Source organism: Ursus americanus, chromosome 16 (genome assembly GCF_024610735.1).
Source record: "Ursus americanus isolate L20-20 chromosome 16, mUrsAme1.1.p, whole genome shotgun sequence".
NCBI classification, from domain to species: Eukaryota; Metazoa; Chordata; class Mammalia; order Carnivora; family Ursidae; genus Ursus; species Ursus americanus.
In genome coordinates this window covers 43873722-43891561 of record NC_142142.1, presented here as the reverse complement: position 1 = coordinate 43891561, position 17840 = coordinate 43873722, and the positions used below count along the sequence as shown (strand labels likewise).

The 17840-nt window shown below is 51.3% G+C and overlaps 1 protein-coding gene across 10 annotated transcripts in view; it reads left to right on the top strand.

The window, feature by feature from the left end:
* The window catches only part of PKNOX2 (PBX/knotted 1 homeobox 2), a 257373-nt gene that overhangs the window by 182729 nt on the left and 56804 nt on the right, over positions 1-17840 (top strand). For all 10 annotated transcript variants that reach the window (XM_087868315.1, XM_087868318.1, XM_045798062.2 and 7 more), the window contains one exon: positions 12766-12905. In XM_087868315.1, coding sequence (XP_087724441.1) covers positions 12766-12905 — 140 coding nt within the window. The remainder of the gene's footprint in view (positions 1-12765; positions 12906-17840) is intronic.

Below are 17840 nucleotides of genomic sequence, written 5' to 3'. Positions count from 1 at the left end.
AAACTCATTTACAGCAAAGGAATACTTGGCCCTGAGGAAGCCACACATCAATTTGTAACCCCAGGACCCAGGAAAGAAGTCTGACAGGAAGTGTCAGTGTCCCTGGTAAAGTGACCGAGCCAAACTCTGGGGTCCTTATGGCCTTGGCTAGGCCACTAGGCTATGGCTAGATTGCCATGGGCCCTCCCTGAGCCAACCTGGTTCCCAAAGAAACTGATCAGGATGGGGGGTCATGGGGAGTCGTTCAGGCAGAGATGGCATGGGCAGGATGAAAGAGGTGAGAGCCCCGAAACAAAGACCTCTGACTCATGGGGAAAGGCTGTTCTCTCCAGAGAGAGGTAGACTTTGAGTCCGATTGGCTCTTGGCCGGGGGTGGTGGGGAATCCCTTCTCCACACTCTCTGGGGGCTTCTAGGAGTGGCTCCCACATAGAAATGTCTTCTGTGTGAGTCTTCTGCTGGGAACTTGCTCTGATCCTCCTGCTTATGCTTACAAGGGGCTGAACCCAGCTTCCCAGGGGAAGCCCTGCTCCATTGCCCTCATCATGCTCATTATCCCAGAACCAACTGCTCTTTGACACTCAGTGTCCTCAGGAAAGCCGAGCCTAGTAGGAACATGGGTCAGGCACACAGGGGAGTCCCTTCCTAAATGGGGCTCTCTGGAAAGGATTCCCCACTTCCTCCAATTCCTTTAGGTCTAATCTCATTACTTTTGGATCCGGTATGACTTGTTTCCTCAAGGCCTGGACAGCTGAGCACATCTCTCTATCACCTCCTTGGAAACCCAGTTTCTTCCACAGGCAAAAATGGACAGTCTCTGATATGAAGTCCCCAAAATGAAAAAGGAAGCGAGAAGCAGAGCCCTTCCTCTGAGACCCATGCGATCGTTTTAATAATGTTCCCATTGTGCTAAGGGCTAGCAATACCGAGCATAATCTATTCAAATGCACAGGAGAATCTCACTTTGGAAAATTAGGAATCTGCATTAAAAAATTCCCAAGCCCCGGACCTTCTTTATAATAAATTAGAATTTTTTTTCAAGGCAAGTTCTTAACTTGGCAATTTCATTTTTGAAGTTTGGGGAATAAAGTTATTAAAAATGAGGGAGGATTTTTTTTCTTCCCATTTCAGGAGAGAAGTCTTAATGGTTACGGCCCCCTGCTATCTGGGCACAAGCCAAGTGGTATGATGGCCAAGCAGCTTCTGGCCCCTCCATTCTGTTTCAGTCCATCCACAGGAAACCCTGTGATTACTTGTAAGGATGTCACTCTGTGTTTATTGGGCACTAAAGGCTGACCATAAGTTTAGAAAGTGCAAACCCAACAACCCACTGGAACCCTTCCTGTGGCCTGCTTCCTCCTTCTGGTGGCTTCTGGTTAACTTCTGTTAGAGTCACAGCGCCCTCTACTGTCTGGCCACAGTACCTTGATTCCAGCGTGGTCTAGCTGGGTCCTTGATCCTCACGTTCTGCCGTGAGAGGTAGGGGCAAGTCACTGGGGACTGTGGATTTCTACAATGATTGTTTAATGAAAACATTGTCTCCAGGGAGACCTGGATATGAGCTAGGTGTGTGGTCCCCCCACCCCCGTTCGGTGTATGCTCTTATTTCCTACATGACTCTCTTTCCGTCTTCTGCATTCCTGCAGTAGTCTGGCCATCTGTCACCTGGACTTACCCAGCCCCCTCCTCCCACTGCCCCAAGCCCCAACCCCTGACTGCTCTTAACGGAACTCTAAAAGCTATGTTCTCTACTATTCTCCCTTCCCAGCAAGTCGCCCTCCCAGACTTTAGAGGTAACACAGCCACCCGCTCACGCCTGGGCATATACTCTTCCTTTGTGTACTGTCTTCACTTCTGAATGTCATTCAAGTTCTTCCCCTTCCTGGAACACTCCAGATGCAATGTCACCACCGAGCAAAGTTCTCCCTTCTGCAGTTCCACCAGCAATTTCAGGAAAGCATTTGGCTCTAGTGGTGAAAGCAACAGCTTCCCTTCCCTCGCCCTCCCCACACACCCCAACTCCTATCAGCACCCTCCCCCCACACTTCCTCAAACACAGACACATACCTACCGTTCCACAAATATCTTTGCCCTTGGCTTAGAGGCAAGACAAATATTTTATCTGGTCTATTTGTGTATGTATTCAATGTTTAGTATTCCTCTGTCTGCGTGTCCCCGGCATGTCGGGCTGCATGAGCATTTGACCAGAAAGCAGACATCCTGGCAGATCCCAGTCTATCCCACTAGGCACAGCCCTCTATGGACATGGGCACCCAGTTACCACTTAAGGAACAAATTGGTACATAAAGTAGCATGACTTGATGATGGGTGATATTAAAAAGGTTTCGGTCATTCACCAAAGGTGCAGCCTCGTTAGTGAGCAGAGGGAGGTCAGGCACGCAAAGTCAGAACCCTTCATTCAGGACCAGTATGGGAAGCTCATCTCAAAAGGAAGTCACGCATTGGCTTGGGACCCTTTGGCAAAAGATCTATTCCTCTGTCCGCCACCATCTTCCTGTGACCCTCAGAGTGAGGAGACTGGTAATCAGGACCCAGAAAACTGTGCCTGGAGATCTGGGGTCAAAATGATGCTGTCTCAGCTCTCCTGCAAGACGAAGGCTAAAGCTGGGCAGGCATGTCGGGGGAGGGCAAGACCGGCCAGACCCGCCTCTCTTGCCCCCACCACCATGTACCTTCTTTCCCTCCCTATCAGAGCACCATTCCCACTCTGGGCAGGGCCAGGGGAGCAGACAGCCTGGGGAAGCTGATGGGCTTTGATCAGTCATTAGGATCCCCATGCTGGTTTCATTAGCTGGAGGCAGAGGGGGTGTCTGGGGCCCCTGGCTGTGAATGGCCCCCAGCCAGGCCATGCAGCTGTGATGGGCAGAGCGAGTTCAGATGTTTTCACACTTTACATTCCTCTCATCTCTTTAAGGCCTGGAGCCCCCTGCCTTTCGCTTTGCAGCAATAGAGTTAATTCAGCAGCTTTGAAAGTCCCCCTAAGCCTTTTCTGTGGCGTGATTGACGGCTGCCTCTGCCCCTGGGGGCAACACCCCAGGGACCATATGGGCGACCTGCCTTCCCTGGCTTTGACTCATCAAAATGGACTCTTCTCTTTCTTTTTTATTTTTTGCTGGGCCTTTCTTCTCTTTGTGCAGTGACCTCTGTCCCTGGCCTGCTTGGGCCACCCATGTGTTTCAGCTGGACATATCCCTGAACTCCAACTCACTCAAGACCTACATTCCTCATTGTGTCAAAGGCAAAACAACCTATAGGTCTGACCAGGGGGCCTTTGTGCCCCCACTTAGGAGGTGGCGGGCCAGCAATATGACTTTTAAGTTTGTGAAGAAATACTCTACTGCCCTTGTCTAGGTTTTCTTATTCGATGAACTTATACCTGAATTCTGAAATTTACCCAAAACACAGAGACTTCATTGTCTATCCTCTTGCCTCCAAGCAGGGTGAGGGCCCCAAACAGCTACAAAAATAGTTAATGGCCCAAGTACACAAAGCTTAAAATAAATCAGGGAACAGGTGATCAAAGTCCGCAGCGGCCGAGGAGCACTTGAGCTTGCTTTGCCTCCCTTTCCGGTGTGTTCTTCTAGGAGCTCTGGTGTCTACAGGGCCTAGACGGAGGGGGCAGGGCGAGTGAGGGCCCAAGGGTGCTTGTTGTCCTTGAAGTTCGTGGTCCGGTGGAGTGGGATGACCCCACATGGCAGAAATTCAGGAGTCCTAGGCCTTGTCCCAGCTCTAGTGCTGATGAATTAGATACATTGAGGCCAGTCATTTCAGTACGATTTCTTCCATCCACGCATCCATTCAGTAAATACCGAGTGCTTTCTGTGAGTTTGCAGGCCTTGTGCTAAGAACTAGAGATACAAAATACATAGTTCCTGCCCTAATGGAGCTTGTAGTCCATTTGAGGCTGTGGTTTCTGCATCTGTAAAATGGGAATAATGTGTACCCTCCCCGTCTCCCAGGATTGTTGAAAGTGTGGGTGGGAAAGGTAGAGTGGTCTTTCCTGGCCTCTTTACCTCCATGACCCTGACATTGAGTTTTCACTCACTCTCTTCCGTACATCTTCAATAGCCAAGATTGCACTGAATTTTCATTACTCTGCTTTTTATTAGGAATATGATAGGCATATCAAATATGTTTCTAGCTGTGAGCATGCCCCCATGGACACGCATGCACATACACACACGCACACACCAGGCCCACAGAGGCGCACACACACTGAGATTCTGATACACCCACTAACGGGCCTACTGGAAACCACTGGTTTGGGACTGTTACACAGCGAGGGTTTCTCCAGAGATGGTTGGGAAGGGTGGAGAGCAGACAGTTGGGCCCAGAAAGGGCCCAAAGCTGGGAAGTGAGACTCAGATTTGAGTTCACAGCCTTGCCACCATCAGCCACATGTCAGTAACACCCCACGAGTGCAGACAGGGCCAGTGAACATTTTACAAGCCTCATTTTGAAAACCACTGCCTACAAACCCTTTTAAAATTAATTAATTAACTAAGACCCCTCATTTTACACCATGAAGTCATTTTTCTGTGGTTTGTTCTATCCAGTGGACCCTGGGATCAGGATGTAGGTGACCTGGGCTGGCTGTTCCAGGAGCCCCTTTGAGCCAGCTCTTCCACTCCCTGTGCTGACTGGGGGGTTGGGGGACATTTAAGGAGCCCCTGTCGACCCCTCCCTTTTTTGGATCCCCGAACCTTTCAACACCTCTCTCCCTTATCTGCTCACTCGGTCAGTCATTCAGGCATTTAACAAACTCACTGGGAGCTTACCGTGAGCCAGGCATGGTAATGGGGGTTGGGACACCAGTCCACTCAGGAAGACAGACAATGAGGGGCCCCAAGGTGTTACAGGCATTAAGGTTAGAGGCATACACAGATGAGGCAGGGTCCAGGCTACCTGGATCTGGGGGGTATGGAGCATTGGGAAAAGCTTCTTGGTGCAGTGCTCTAATGGTCCAGCTGAGACTTGAAAGAGGGATAGGTTTACACATGGGAGGGAGGGAGGCAGGGCGGGGGAAACGTGGACATTTCCTGCTGAGGCAGCTGTGGGAGCAAAGACAGGAGAATGTAAATCATCGGGCATGTTCAGGCAACCGTACACGGTAGGGTCTGATCAGGGTACAACATAAGGGGAGGGTGCTGTACCAGCGACAAGACCAGGGTCAGGGAGCAGGCCCAGGCCTGGAGCACCCTGGGAGCTGTGCCCTCCCCACAAACACATCATTTTTTGGCTTTGCCCCCTGCTGCCTCCCACCTGTTGAAGCCAAACCTGGTGTTTACCAAATAGCTCCGAGCCCTGACCTCCTCCCAGGTCCTTGGACTCTCTCCTGGTTGTGAGGGAACCAGATCCCGCCCTGCCAGCTTGCCCAGGCACCTCAGAGGGTGCCAGCTCCCAGGCAAGCCCAGCCCGGCCCCGCTGGAGCCTCAGCGGCCCCTAGTGGGCCAGGCCCGTGTGGCCCCCCGTTCTCCAGAACACAATGCTTCCACGGCCTGGTGCAGCAGGCACTGGGGACAGGTGGCTCTCACCTTGCCCGGGTCAGGTGGAAGGCTCAGAAGAGGGCGTGTCTTCTGGAGGAGTGTGGCCTTGCTGAGTCACGCTGAGAAGGTGCAGGCCTGGGTTGTCCAGGGTTGGAAGAAAGGGACTCTGTGAGAGGTTCTTGGCTAGGAGTCACAAAGAGCAAGGCCACGCGTGGGGGGAAAGGGTGTGACATGGACAGTGTGGGTGCTGGGGCGTCTGGGACAGGGTATGGACAGGGAGTGGAGTTTGGATTCAGAAGGAAGACTAGCAGAAAGGAATAATAAAAATGCTTAGAAACCAAGGTTTACTGAGCACTCGTGTACCATTCATCCTCTCATATGACTGCACTGTAGCCCTGGGAAAAAAGATTATTAGCTCATTTGTACCTGATGGAGAAACTGAGGAGTGGAGGAACTGAGTCACACAGTTCTTCTGGGAACTGTGAGCGTTTGTGGGAACTTCCCACAACACCATGGCCCCCTCTCCTTGTGCCTGAGCCCAAGCCTGCCCCATCCCCCTGGGTGCTTACAAGAGAGGGGGGTTCCCTCCACAGGGGCAGGACTCCCTAGGCAGCCCATGGAACAGAAGCTAAAGAGACCAGCTCTGAGTGCGGGCTGCAGACTGTGGATTCTAATAATGATAATTACCATATACTGTCTATTAAGTGCCCGCTGCCTTGCACCCATCATCTCATTTAATTCTAACAACCCTGCACCATATGTATGGTTGCTTGCATTTTTATAGGTGAGGGCCCTGAATCAGAAAGATTGAGTAACTTGCCCAAGTCGCACAGGTAGAGATCACGTCGAGAATAAATGCTCATGCCAGTATATCATGCTCTGTCCCATTATCTCCAGCTGTGGGCTAGATGCCCACTCCCAAACAATAAGCAGTCAGCAGCTGTGACTTCTCTGCTGGGCCTGAGGCATTCAATGTCAAGGTAAACCTGCCACCAAAAAGGTATCTTTGGGTGGGAAGCCTACCTCCTCCACACCAGTCCTTCAATAGACATTTTAAATTCTCTATCAAACCCTGAGGCTACAATAGCAAACAGAGAAGACCTAGCCCCTGCCCTCCAGGGACCTACGAGCTAGTCGCTGAGAGACATAAGTCAGCCCTTGTGGCTACACAGCGTGCTGGGGGCCGTGGGAGCACAGAGCCGGCGAGCCCAACCCTTGCTAATGCTCGGCCAGCATCCCCTGAAGAAGGTAGCAGTCTTCACCATGGTAGTGGGAGGCAGGAAGCACCACCACCATTTCACTGATCAGGAAACTGAGACCCTTGAAAGGTAAAGTTCCAGATCCAGAGTTGGCCAGTAGTGAGTGGCAAAGGTGGGATTCAGTTCTACCTGAGGCCAGCGTCTCCCGCAAACCACCGCTGTGGGGTGCTAGAAGGACTCTGGTGTCATCCCTCATCCTGAGCCTCCTGCCCTCACCTCGCAGGAGCCAGAGAGGAGCCCTGAACGGAGGCTGACAGCAGAGGGTGATGGAAGGCTTGGAGGCCGGTATGATCAGGCCCTGGGTCACAGGCTCCTCTGCAGCCTTTGAGGGGAGTGAACCCAGCCCGCAGCCCTGGGCCGCCTCCCATGAGTGAACCACCCGTACCCTCCTGCTTGGGCTCTACACAGAAGGACTGTTTCTCGCATGACCCATGACCAGTGTTTGGGGAATGGCTTGTGTGTGGATGGCCTCTTGGGGGATCAGGATTCGCTGGGCCACAGTGGGGACAAGAAACTGCGTGGAGACCCCCCCTACCCCCAGCATGCCTGAGAAGTAATCCTTCCACCTGATTCTGGCTCACTTCCTTTCTGTCCCCTTTGTCACTTGACTGGGGGCGGGGGGGGGGGGCTTCCCATTCTCCTCTTCAAAGAAAAAAAGCCCTTGGTTCTTGCCCCAACCTTTACACCAACTCTCTAGCTGTCTCTTCACTTCTGAGGGCTTTAGTTTTGTAATGCAAAATGGGGACAAGACTAACTTACTGCACGGGATTACTGTTGAACATGAAAGCCTCTAGAGGTATTTTATTAGTTCATTAGAACATAATGTGCCACTCTCCTCCTCCAGTGGGCGAAGGGTGGTGCTTAGCAGAAAGGAAAGCATGGATGGGCATTCCAGCGTCAGTGAGGGCAACGGGGGCAGGTGGGTGAGATGAGCTTCTCAAATCACACCGTGGAGCATCTCCTACCCATTTTCCTGGTCAGACTAGACTGTCAGAGGGGCTGCCAGATTTGCCTGCAGATTTTGCTTTCCTCTACACACAGCTTACGAACGTCAACTCTTCCCACTCTGTTTTAGGATGGGGTAGGGGTCGTGAACTTTCATCTCAACATGTTTCAAACCAAGTATCTGGGCCAGGCCCTTGCACGCCACGCTTAAGGCAGGGCCGGTTCTAGGGGAATGAGGGAGAGAAGTCCAGTGGTTATAGCTTCCATGGAAGGAAAGAGTTTGGAGTGGTGGCCCCAGGGTCTTTGCTCCAAGAAAGGACCCTAAGGTAAGAGGAGGTGGGAACCCTAGAACCCTGTGTAGGCTCTCAGCACCCCATCTCCTTCCAGGGAATGCTGCTGCCCTTCTCCATCCTTTAGTCATTACCCTGTTCTCTCTCTTTTTTTAAAGACTTTATTTACTTGAGAGAGAGCTCCAGCGCACAAGCAGGGGGGAGGAGGGGCAGAGGGAGAAGGAGAAGTGGGCTCCCCGCTGAGCAGGGAACTCGATTAACCCATTAACCGACTAGGCCACCCAGGCATCCCACCCTGTTCTCTTGATTACTCCTTACAGACTGTGTAGCACGTATTACCCCTGCTTTTTACAGATAAGAAAACCAAGGGTCAAAGAGGTCAGGAAATTTGCCCCCAGACATGTAGCCAATAACTGACAGAAGGAGCATCGAACCCAGGGCCTCAGATTCCCCGCTCCTTCCACTCTCGGAGACTTTTCTGCTCTTCCAGAAAGCTCTCAAGACATTGTTCAACTTTGCCTCTCCTCCTCTGTGCCTCAGTTCTCCTTGTTGAAAAGGGACAGTCCTTGTGTCCGTGCAGTGCCGTCCCCACACCCTGTCCCCAGTTTGCTGCCAAGGCAGAATTTCCAGAGTGCTCCGAGGTCTCCTTGGAGGAAGGTTCAGAGTCTGGAGTGGCCGGTTCTGGGACCAGCTGTGAACATACTGAGTGGCCTCGTGGAGTCTGTACCTGCCAAACAGAGCAGAAAAGGACAGTTACTCGGAGCAAATGCCTGACATTTAGACGTGCTAGTAAACATCTGACAACCAGTTCTCTGGGCGGCGCTGGGGAAGAGGCCCTGACTTGCAGCATTTGCCAGTTCCCATGGTATAAATGCTCAACGAGGCCACTTTCAAGAGAGACCCACCAGCTTGCAAAAGTCCTGAAGATGTAGAAGTTGGCTCTCACGGGCCAGAACCAGGGAGCTCAAGCACGTCCTGTCACTTCCGACCATGCCCTGTGCCTGGTCCGTCCAGCCCCTCCCCTGCTCCTGCTCTGGGCGTGCTGCCCAGAAACCTTGTCCCAGCACCTCCACAAGCGGCCCTCCTCCCCCAGGCCCTGAGGCAGCTGCTGGGGGGACCTCTCCCTCAGAGCTTCAGTTCTTGGGAAATGGAAGTAAGTCCCTGGCTAGAAAAGGGGATCTATTTGGAGGTAAACACTCATTCTCCAAACCTGGAGGAAATGCAGAGTTTGCTGAATTGGCCACCAGGAGCTAAATAAATTTGAATCATTGTCCTGCTCAGACCAGATCTGCTCTCTTCTGCCGCTGCCCCCTCCCTGAGCCCCAGGAGCAGTCTCTGAGCTGGGGCCTCTTGGGATGCTGGCAAGTGACCGCCTTTGATTTATTCTTATTCTGTGCTTTCCTCTGTAACCCAGCAGTCCGGCCTAGAAAGGGCAAGTGAGAGGAAAAGGGGCATCTCCCCTCATCCCTCTCTCTCCTAGATGCTCATCTTCATGGAAGTCCTTTGTGGATTCCTTCAAGCACACGAAGAAATTCCCCCTTAGTGGCCAAGGCGGAGCATACCAGCCTTCCCTACATTTCACCCCTAAACAAGCTCTGCAGGCATAGCTGTGCCTTGTTTAGAAAAGAAGCACATTCTGGAAATCATGTATTTAATGACAACAACCACCCCTCCATCTTGGGAGCACTTTGGAGTTTCCAGAGCACTCCTACACACTCTACATCCCCTAGTCGGAGCCTCTGGTCAACCCCGTGCAATGGGTGGTGATTGCTAGAGATCCCCATTGGTGTCTGAGCCTGTCACTATTGGGACTTCAGATGCCACCCTGCTAAGGCTTCCATCCCCTCCACAGGGGCCCCGCCCATCAGTCTCTGCTTGGCGCCTGCAGTAGTGGAAAGTCACCGCCTCCTGGATGGAGCCCATTCCAGCCTCAAAATGCTCAGAGGCTTGGAAACTTATTATTTGGGTTGAGCCCGAATCTGTCTCCATGTTTATATAGATTGAATGCATTGCTTGTAGTTTGACCCTTTGGGGCCTGCGGAGTGGAACAGATATAATCTAATCCCTAGTTCAGATATTCAAAGGGGGCTCCCATGTCTCATCTCCTCTGTCCCTCAGATCTTTCTTACATATTCCAGATTCAAATACTCCTCCTACAGCATAATGCAGAATCCCTTCCCCAGCGTGATCGATTCTCTGAACGTACACTCCCACACTGGTTTCAGCAGAGAGGAGTGGGACTAGAGGCTTTGTGTGAGTCATGCTTCCGGTAATGTATCCTCAGATAGCACTAGGTGAGGTTGCTTTGCTTTTTTGACAGACGCATTACACTTTGGATGTATTGAGCCTTCTGTCAACTCAAACACTGCTGTTAAACCATGTCTCTCCTGTTCTGCACTTATATTATTGATTTTTTTTTTTTGGCCCAAGTGTTAGAAGCATTAAATTCCGACTTATTAGATGAAAATTAATCTTATTAGACTTAGCCTGTGGCCCAAATCTGTAAAGATCTTTTGGACCTCAGTCTTATGTCACCTATAAATTTGCTGAGCATTTCTTCAGTCCCCCCTCAATCACTGATAAAAATACTGACGAGGCCTGAGGAGAAAGCATTTCCTAGGAGCCTTCCCCAAGCTGACCTCTATCCTTTAAATGCCACCTTTTGGGTGCAGCTTCCTAATCCATGCAGCTGTCCACCACTCACAAGGGTGTCGTGGGAGGTACCTTGCTGAGGTCACTACACCATCCGTGTCTACACATTTTCCTCACCTGCCAGCGTAGGAACCATGTTAAATCCAGAAATAGCTCCATGAGAGCGGGCACTCATCCTTGTAACCTCAGTGCCTACCCAGCACGGTGCCCAGGGACTCAGGGAATATTTGAAGAAATAACCACTTGTATTAGTGGGTGTAAGAGACTGGCCCAGATCAGTGTGAAGATTCGCAGTATTTAGTTTTTCTGATTCTACCTTCTTTCTCTATTTTGAAAATTGGAACATTTGTTTCTACTTTCATCCTTATAGCACCTCTTTGATACCCATGGGTCCCAAAAGGACACCAATTTGCTTCCTGATGAGAAAGTAGGAGTTCAGGAAAGTTAAGGGACTTGCCCAAGGTCAAAGGCTAATAATGGGAGACAGTAAGATTCGAGTGATCATCTTCTGGCTTGAAGGTACCATGATGCTCTGTCTAGCCCCTCACGCTCTGAGTTTGGGAGCGTTCCTCCAGTCCAGCCGACAGTGACAAGAATATTTCTTCCTAACAAAAAATGATGGGGATCCAGTATAGTAAAGCAGATGGGTTTCTTTTAAGAAATGAAAGAGCTCATTCGCCACCTGCCATTCATTTATTGACCCACAAATATTTATGAGCATCTACTAGTGCCTGGCTTTTCCGGGCCCTAGGAAGACAACTGCTAATCAAGCTCTCTTTGAGCTTAAAGTTTATTTGGGAGAGAACATAACTAAGCAAGTATATGTATAGCATCTGATCATAGAAAGGCCTACGAAAGAAAGCAGAGTAAGGGGACAGCAAGGGACAGAGGGGCTCTGTTTCACGCTGAAGACGTGGCACCCGAGCAAAAATCTAAACGAAGTAAATGAAACAGCAAACGCAAATGTCTTGGGAGTATCAGCATTAGCAATAATGTGCTTGTATTGACGAAAGGACCATGCTTTTCCTTCCAGGAGCTGGGACCTAGATCGTATGATGAACATTCCAACTGTAAATTAACATCTGACTCTTTCAAGATAAATTCGTTCATTCATTCATTCATTCACTCATTCATTTTCTGGACAAAGGCTAAGCATCTACTCTGTGTCTGTTGGGTGCTGTGGATGAAGGTGGAAACAAGGCTTTAGTGCAGGAGGCAAACAGTGTATCCGGCCCAGCAGCGCCGGTGCTGTGGACATGCTGGTGGAAGAGAAGAGTTGAGGCAATGTCACCATTCATGACATTTTAGGGATCCACTTGACTAAAGAAAATATCTTATAAAAGCATTAAATTTTGTAATGATGGTCTTCCAAAAATTTAAGCCATCTAATCCTTTCTTTCAATAACATTTTATACAGAAAGTCTGATATATAACACTAAAAGGAGTTGCTCTGGCACACAACTGGGGACCTAGGGATACCTTCAGAAACATCACATAGGACAAAAATTACTACCCAAGATACTTGTTATGGCTAGGAACAGAAAACTTTCCAGGATCCACTAAAACCTCCTGCTTACCCCCAAGCGCCCAGGGAAGCCAAATTTGGAAACCCATTCAATTATCAATCAAAACCATTAAAACAGTTCCTTCTGGCTTGAGTGAGATGGAATAAAGCTCTACCCAAATGAGAACTGATTCAGCTATTTTTTTTCCCTGCTCTTCAAAGTCATCAGATCAACTTATTACTGCCCAGAACAGCCCAAATGACCCATAAGCACAATTTTAAGGGTTCATCATTTGGGTTTTTTCTTCTTCTTGGCAGAGGTCACCACCTTCATTTGCATTAAGAATCATCTCTTTTGAAGAGTGCTGGTGCCCCACCTGGTTTTGTCTGGTCCTAAATTATTCTCTAGGATGTTCTCATCTGAAGAATGCTTTCTTCTCACTGGAGCACGTAAACAAACGGATGCTTGTTATACACTCACAGCTCCCTGGCACATATTCTCTCCCTCCCACACACGCCATGGGCCAAGGTAGGCCTCCCAATTCCAGCTGGGGACCAGCTGTCCTGGCCGTACTAACCCACCGCCTCCCCTTTCTTCTTCTCTCTGCAGATGACAGCAACTGCTCAGGCTCCCTCTAAGACCCAGGCTGTCCACATCTCCGCACCCTCGGCTGCTGCCAGCACGCCTGTGCCCAGTGCCCCCATTGACCCCCAGGCCCAGCTGGAGGCCGACAAGCGAGCTGTGTACAGGTAGGAGACACTTCAGCCATGTCCGGAGGCCCCCAGGCAGCCCCTGGTCCAGCTCAGCCCTGAGAGATGAGCATGCAGGCAAGTGGGTGGGCTCATAAAGACCATAGCCAACAGCCGCTCTCCTCACCACCTTCTCAGTCAAATCAATTTGGACATCCCTCAGCTGGCCGCTGTGGGTTGACTGTAGCTTCCTGGGATTGTCTAGTGAGGGGCAAGAGAGCCCAGGGAAGAATCTTCCAGAAGGAAGTTTTCCTCATCCCAGCTAGGGATTGAGCCCTCGTGGGTGTCAGAAACCCTCAGCTCAGCTGATGGCCACCTCGGGACGCTCTCCTTGTGCGTCCCCCGTTGTTGCCTTCGCTCCAGCAAGCCCACCAGACCACTGGACATCTGCCAGGACCGTCTAGGACTTGGTATTACACAAACTTAGTATGCCTGAAAATCACTGGGGAGAGCTTATTAAAATGGGTATTTCTGGGCTCCATGCTCAGAAATGCTGAATCAGTAGGTCAAGCTATAGGAAAAGGAAGATGAATGTTTCAGAAAGCATTCCAGATGAATCTAACGCAGCTGGTCCTCGGAGCACATCTGAGTCATGGTTGTCTTTGTGTCTTAGCAAGAGCTGTGGTGTGCGGCAGTGTAGGTTCCAGCGCACTCCTCCAGATGGGGAGTTCGCTGAGAGCAGGGCCAGGCCCTGAACGTTGCAGAGGGCGGGAGGAGCTCGGGGGCTGGCTGTTGCGTGCATGCGGTTGAGAAGATGCAGTTGTCTGAGAACAGCCTGAACGAAGCTCCAGCAAGGACTGTAGTCAAGTCTCTGTGCGGAGCCCACATGGCTGGAAAAGACGCCTGAGTCAGCACTGAGTATTGATTGAGGTCGGACCCTTACTCACACTCACTTGTGTGAGCACATCAGCAAGCAGGGCCTACCTGTGAACTCGCACACCCTGCAGCAGGTGCCAGGATCAGTAACAGGTGGAATGGTCCACCCAAGATGAATGGGAAGAGGGTTGATTCCTTCCTCACTCCTCCCCGCAATGACAGTGCTTTTATGGTAATGGTGGTAATTATTGCTGTTACTGTCATTACCATTGGCATTATTTTTAGCTACTCAGATGAGCCGAAAGCCTCTAATGCCAACATGGAGTCCAGAGCCGTGAGCCCTGATCCGAGGTCCTGCCTCAAGGGTCTTTCCCAGCCTCGGTGGAAGGATGAGTCACCGTGCCTCTGCCCCCACCTGCCCAATGCACAGGCCAGGCCCAGCCTGCCTGCAGGGGGAGAGCCCTGTTTTGGACCCCAGAGAACTCCCAGATCTGGTCACAGTACCTGTCAGAGAGACGGAGCCCTCCTGTCCTCCTTTCCCTCCCTCCTTCCCCTCCTTCCTTCACACTCGTTTGTTGAACCCTCACTAGAATATGTGGAGGCACTGAGCTGGACTCCAGGGAAAAGAGGGGAAACCTATAAAAGCAAATGTGTGGGCTCTTCCCTGGCTCTCCAGGAACAGACAGGAAACCCACACAGTGTGGCCTGAGCTTTAACAGAGAAGGCTTCACAGAGGAGGCAATATTTGAGTTTGATCATAAAGGCTAGTAAGAGAGTCCCCCAGAAGGAGAACTGGGCTGGAGTAGAGCCTTCCAGACAGAGCAGAGCCTCTGCGTTCCGAGAATGGCCAGTGTCTAGAGCAACTGGGTGTGGGGAGATGAGGCTGCGAGGCCACCTGGAAATTAAACTGCAAGGTGGGCTTGTGCTTGTGTGGGGAGTGTGAGAAAGGAGAGTACCGTGGCCTCTCAAAATGGCCTGGTGGCTAATGGCTTGGGGGGACAGCCGTCGTCCTCGTCCTCGGTGTCGGTCATTGCTACCCAGAGTATGGCCCGGGGGCTGGCAGCAGTGCATCGCCTGGGAGCTCTTTAGACACACAGACCCTCAAGTCCCACTCACACCACATGATTTGTTTGTACCACTCTAGGCGCCTTTGCAGACTCCTCGAGGACAGGGACCTGTAGTTAGCACAGATCACAGTCAGGAAAGACCCCCGATTAGTGGTATAACAAAAAGTTTCTGGAAACCCAGGCTTGCGTCCCACCTCCTTTGTGTCCTAATCTCTCGGAGCTTTAGTTTCACGACAGAAGCTAACCAGTAGGCTTAGTAAGATCATTGAGAGCCCCGGTAAGCACCTGGCTCTGTGTCTGGCTCAAAGCAGATGGGTTCCCCAGCCCTTCCCAAGATCCCAGGCTCATTCCCTACCCAGGCCAACCTGCGGGAGAAGTGGGTCACCTCTCCCATGGGAGCTGTCCATCATGATGTCACTTGAAATACAAAGGGCCAGATCTTCCCCCAACTAACACCTCTTCTTGCTCATCTGCCCACCTAACCTTTACCTTCTACTACTGGGCTGAGCCCCCAAGAGCCCTCGGCATTTGCCCAAACTATCTCTGCATCTGTCTGACCATGAAGAAGGAATCCCAGGTTGGTTGCCACCAACCGCTCAGCCAAACATGGCTGCCCCTCATCTCAGGACAACCAACACCTTTGCCCGACTTTTCTCTGCAGTCCTTCCTGCCCCAGGGGCCCAGGGTTTTCTCACACAACCACACCTCTCCCATTAGTACCAGCTGCTCTCTGTACAGCCATTGCTGGATGACCGGGGAGGGAGCTCGGCCTCCTGAAGGGTCGGGTAATTTTAATTAGATTTGCCTGCCTTGGGGCAGCCTGGCTGCTCCAAAGCACATCAGGGAGTCGGCATTTTATGTCAATAAATATAACAAGACTCTTTCGGTTCAGATTAGTGCCCAGCACCGACTTTTGGTAGACCCTACCACGGCCCCTCCCAGAACCACAGATGAAGGAAGGGTGGAGGGGGCCCTTCTCTGACCAGGCCCCTACAGGGCGGCAGGGGGACAGTGTGACAAAAGCGAGGGGTGTGTCTGTGAGCCCAGGGAGCCTGCCAGTGCCCCTGAGGTTTTATTTGTGCATGAGGACGTGTTAATGAGATGTATTGGTTCCTTCTGATGTGGAAAGTGTGTGTGTGTGTGTGTGTGTGTGTGTGTGTGCGCGCGCGCACGCGTGTGCGTGTGCGGTGGGGGAGAGGGGAGGCAGTCTGCCTTTAATTGGATCATACCAGAGCATCATCTGGGCTAATCAGCAAGGCAACCAGGAGCTCCTGCTCAGATTAATGATTGCAGTCTAATCCAAGCAGATCCCATGATTGGATGCACATCGCGGGTAATTGTGTTTGTGGCCCAAGAGCGATGCTGAGTGGGGTCTGAGGAGGGGAGGCCGCACGCAGTGGGGACCTACAGGTTTGGACCTAGCTCAGTTCTCTCCATCCCTAGCCCCCCACCCCCACCCCTGGGGCTTTTCCCCAGAAAGTTCAAACTTAGCTTGGACCACCCCGCCCCTCCATGCTGATGGACAGTGTTCGGTGCTATCCGGGACCTGGCTATTAGGTTGCCAGGTGGTGCAGAGACAGGGCCAGGAGGGTGAGGTTAATCCAGCTTTCACTCTCCCTCCTCCCCTCCAGTCTCCTTCGTTCCCCTTTGAAGTGAGTGGGTTCCCATGGAAACCATGATGTCCTGGGGAGCAGAAGAGTGGCAGGGAGCTAGGCCTGGCCAGGTGCGAGGGGGGAGGAGGTTGACTTTGCCTAGAAGGCTCTGCTAGGGCGTTGGTTCTCCCCCACCAGGCTGAAAAGCTCTCTGAGAACCAGAGAAGGGGCCCGCCCAGCAAGGAAGAAGTTACCAGCTATTGATAGGCGATGCCGGGCTGCAGGCTTGAGCCGTGAGAAAGTAGCTGCTTCTTTGAAAATGCTGGAGCATGGAGCTGTGGTGCGGGTGGAGAGGTTGGATGGCTGCTGCCCGCTGTGTTTCCCCTCTGTGGCGTGGCTCACGACTGAGCTGACTGCATTAACAGTGTTTCTGTTTCCCCCACTAGATCACTAACTCCATGAGGGCAGGGTCCATGTCTGTTTTTATTCATTCATCCATGTCTAGCGCCTTACAGACTACCTTAGAGCCACGGGTCCACAGTCACTGATTTTAAACTGGCAGTCCATCTTTTCTTTTATTATTTATTTTTATTTATTTTCTTAAAGATTTTATTTATTTATTAGAGAGAGAGAGAGAGAGAGAGTGTGTGTGTGTGTGTACAAGCAGGGGGAGGGGCAGAGGGAGAAGCAGACTCCCCGCTGAGCAGGAAGCCTGAAGATGGGCTGGATCCCAGGATCCTGGGATTATAACCTGAGCCGAAGGCAGACGCTTAATTCCCTGATACACCCAGGCATCCCTATTTTATTTAAGAGGAAAGAGGGGGAGAGGGAGAGAATCCTAAGCAGGCTCCATGCTCAGCTTGGAGCCCGACATGGGGCTCAGTCTCACGACCCTGAGATCATGATCTGAGCCAAAATCAAGAGTCAGATGCCTAACCAACTGAGCCACTCAGGCACCCCCTTTTTTTTGTTGGGGGGTAGGTAAACAGGTCAATACATCTTATAACCAGTTCTTTGGAATGGTTTTATTCATGCCTTTAGCCATGATCCCACATTTCTCGGTCCTCACTGGCCTGTCTGGTCTACCTCTGGGTCCTAAATGTAAAATGTTCTCTCCGAATGAATTCATACTTCCAGCAGTGCCTAGCATGGAGTAGGTGTTTGCAATCGTGCTTCTTCACCTTAACCCCGAGGCAGTGAATTTTCTCCTTCTTGATTTCTGCCCAGCATTGTCTATCTCTTCCCATCTGCTTGAGCCAAGCCCCACCTTCAGCCCAACCTCCCCACCTTCTCCAGGTAGATTCCAATCCTTTCCTGGTTTACCCGTTAACAAAACTCCTTCCAGAAGCTCCAGAAACCCTCCATCAAACCAGGCTTTGCCTCCTCTGCTGTTTCTCGGCTTTCAGAGTCTTGGCCTCTCCCTGGGACACGTCCAGGTCTTCGGGTCACTCTCATCTCTC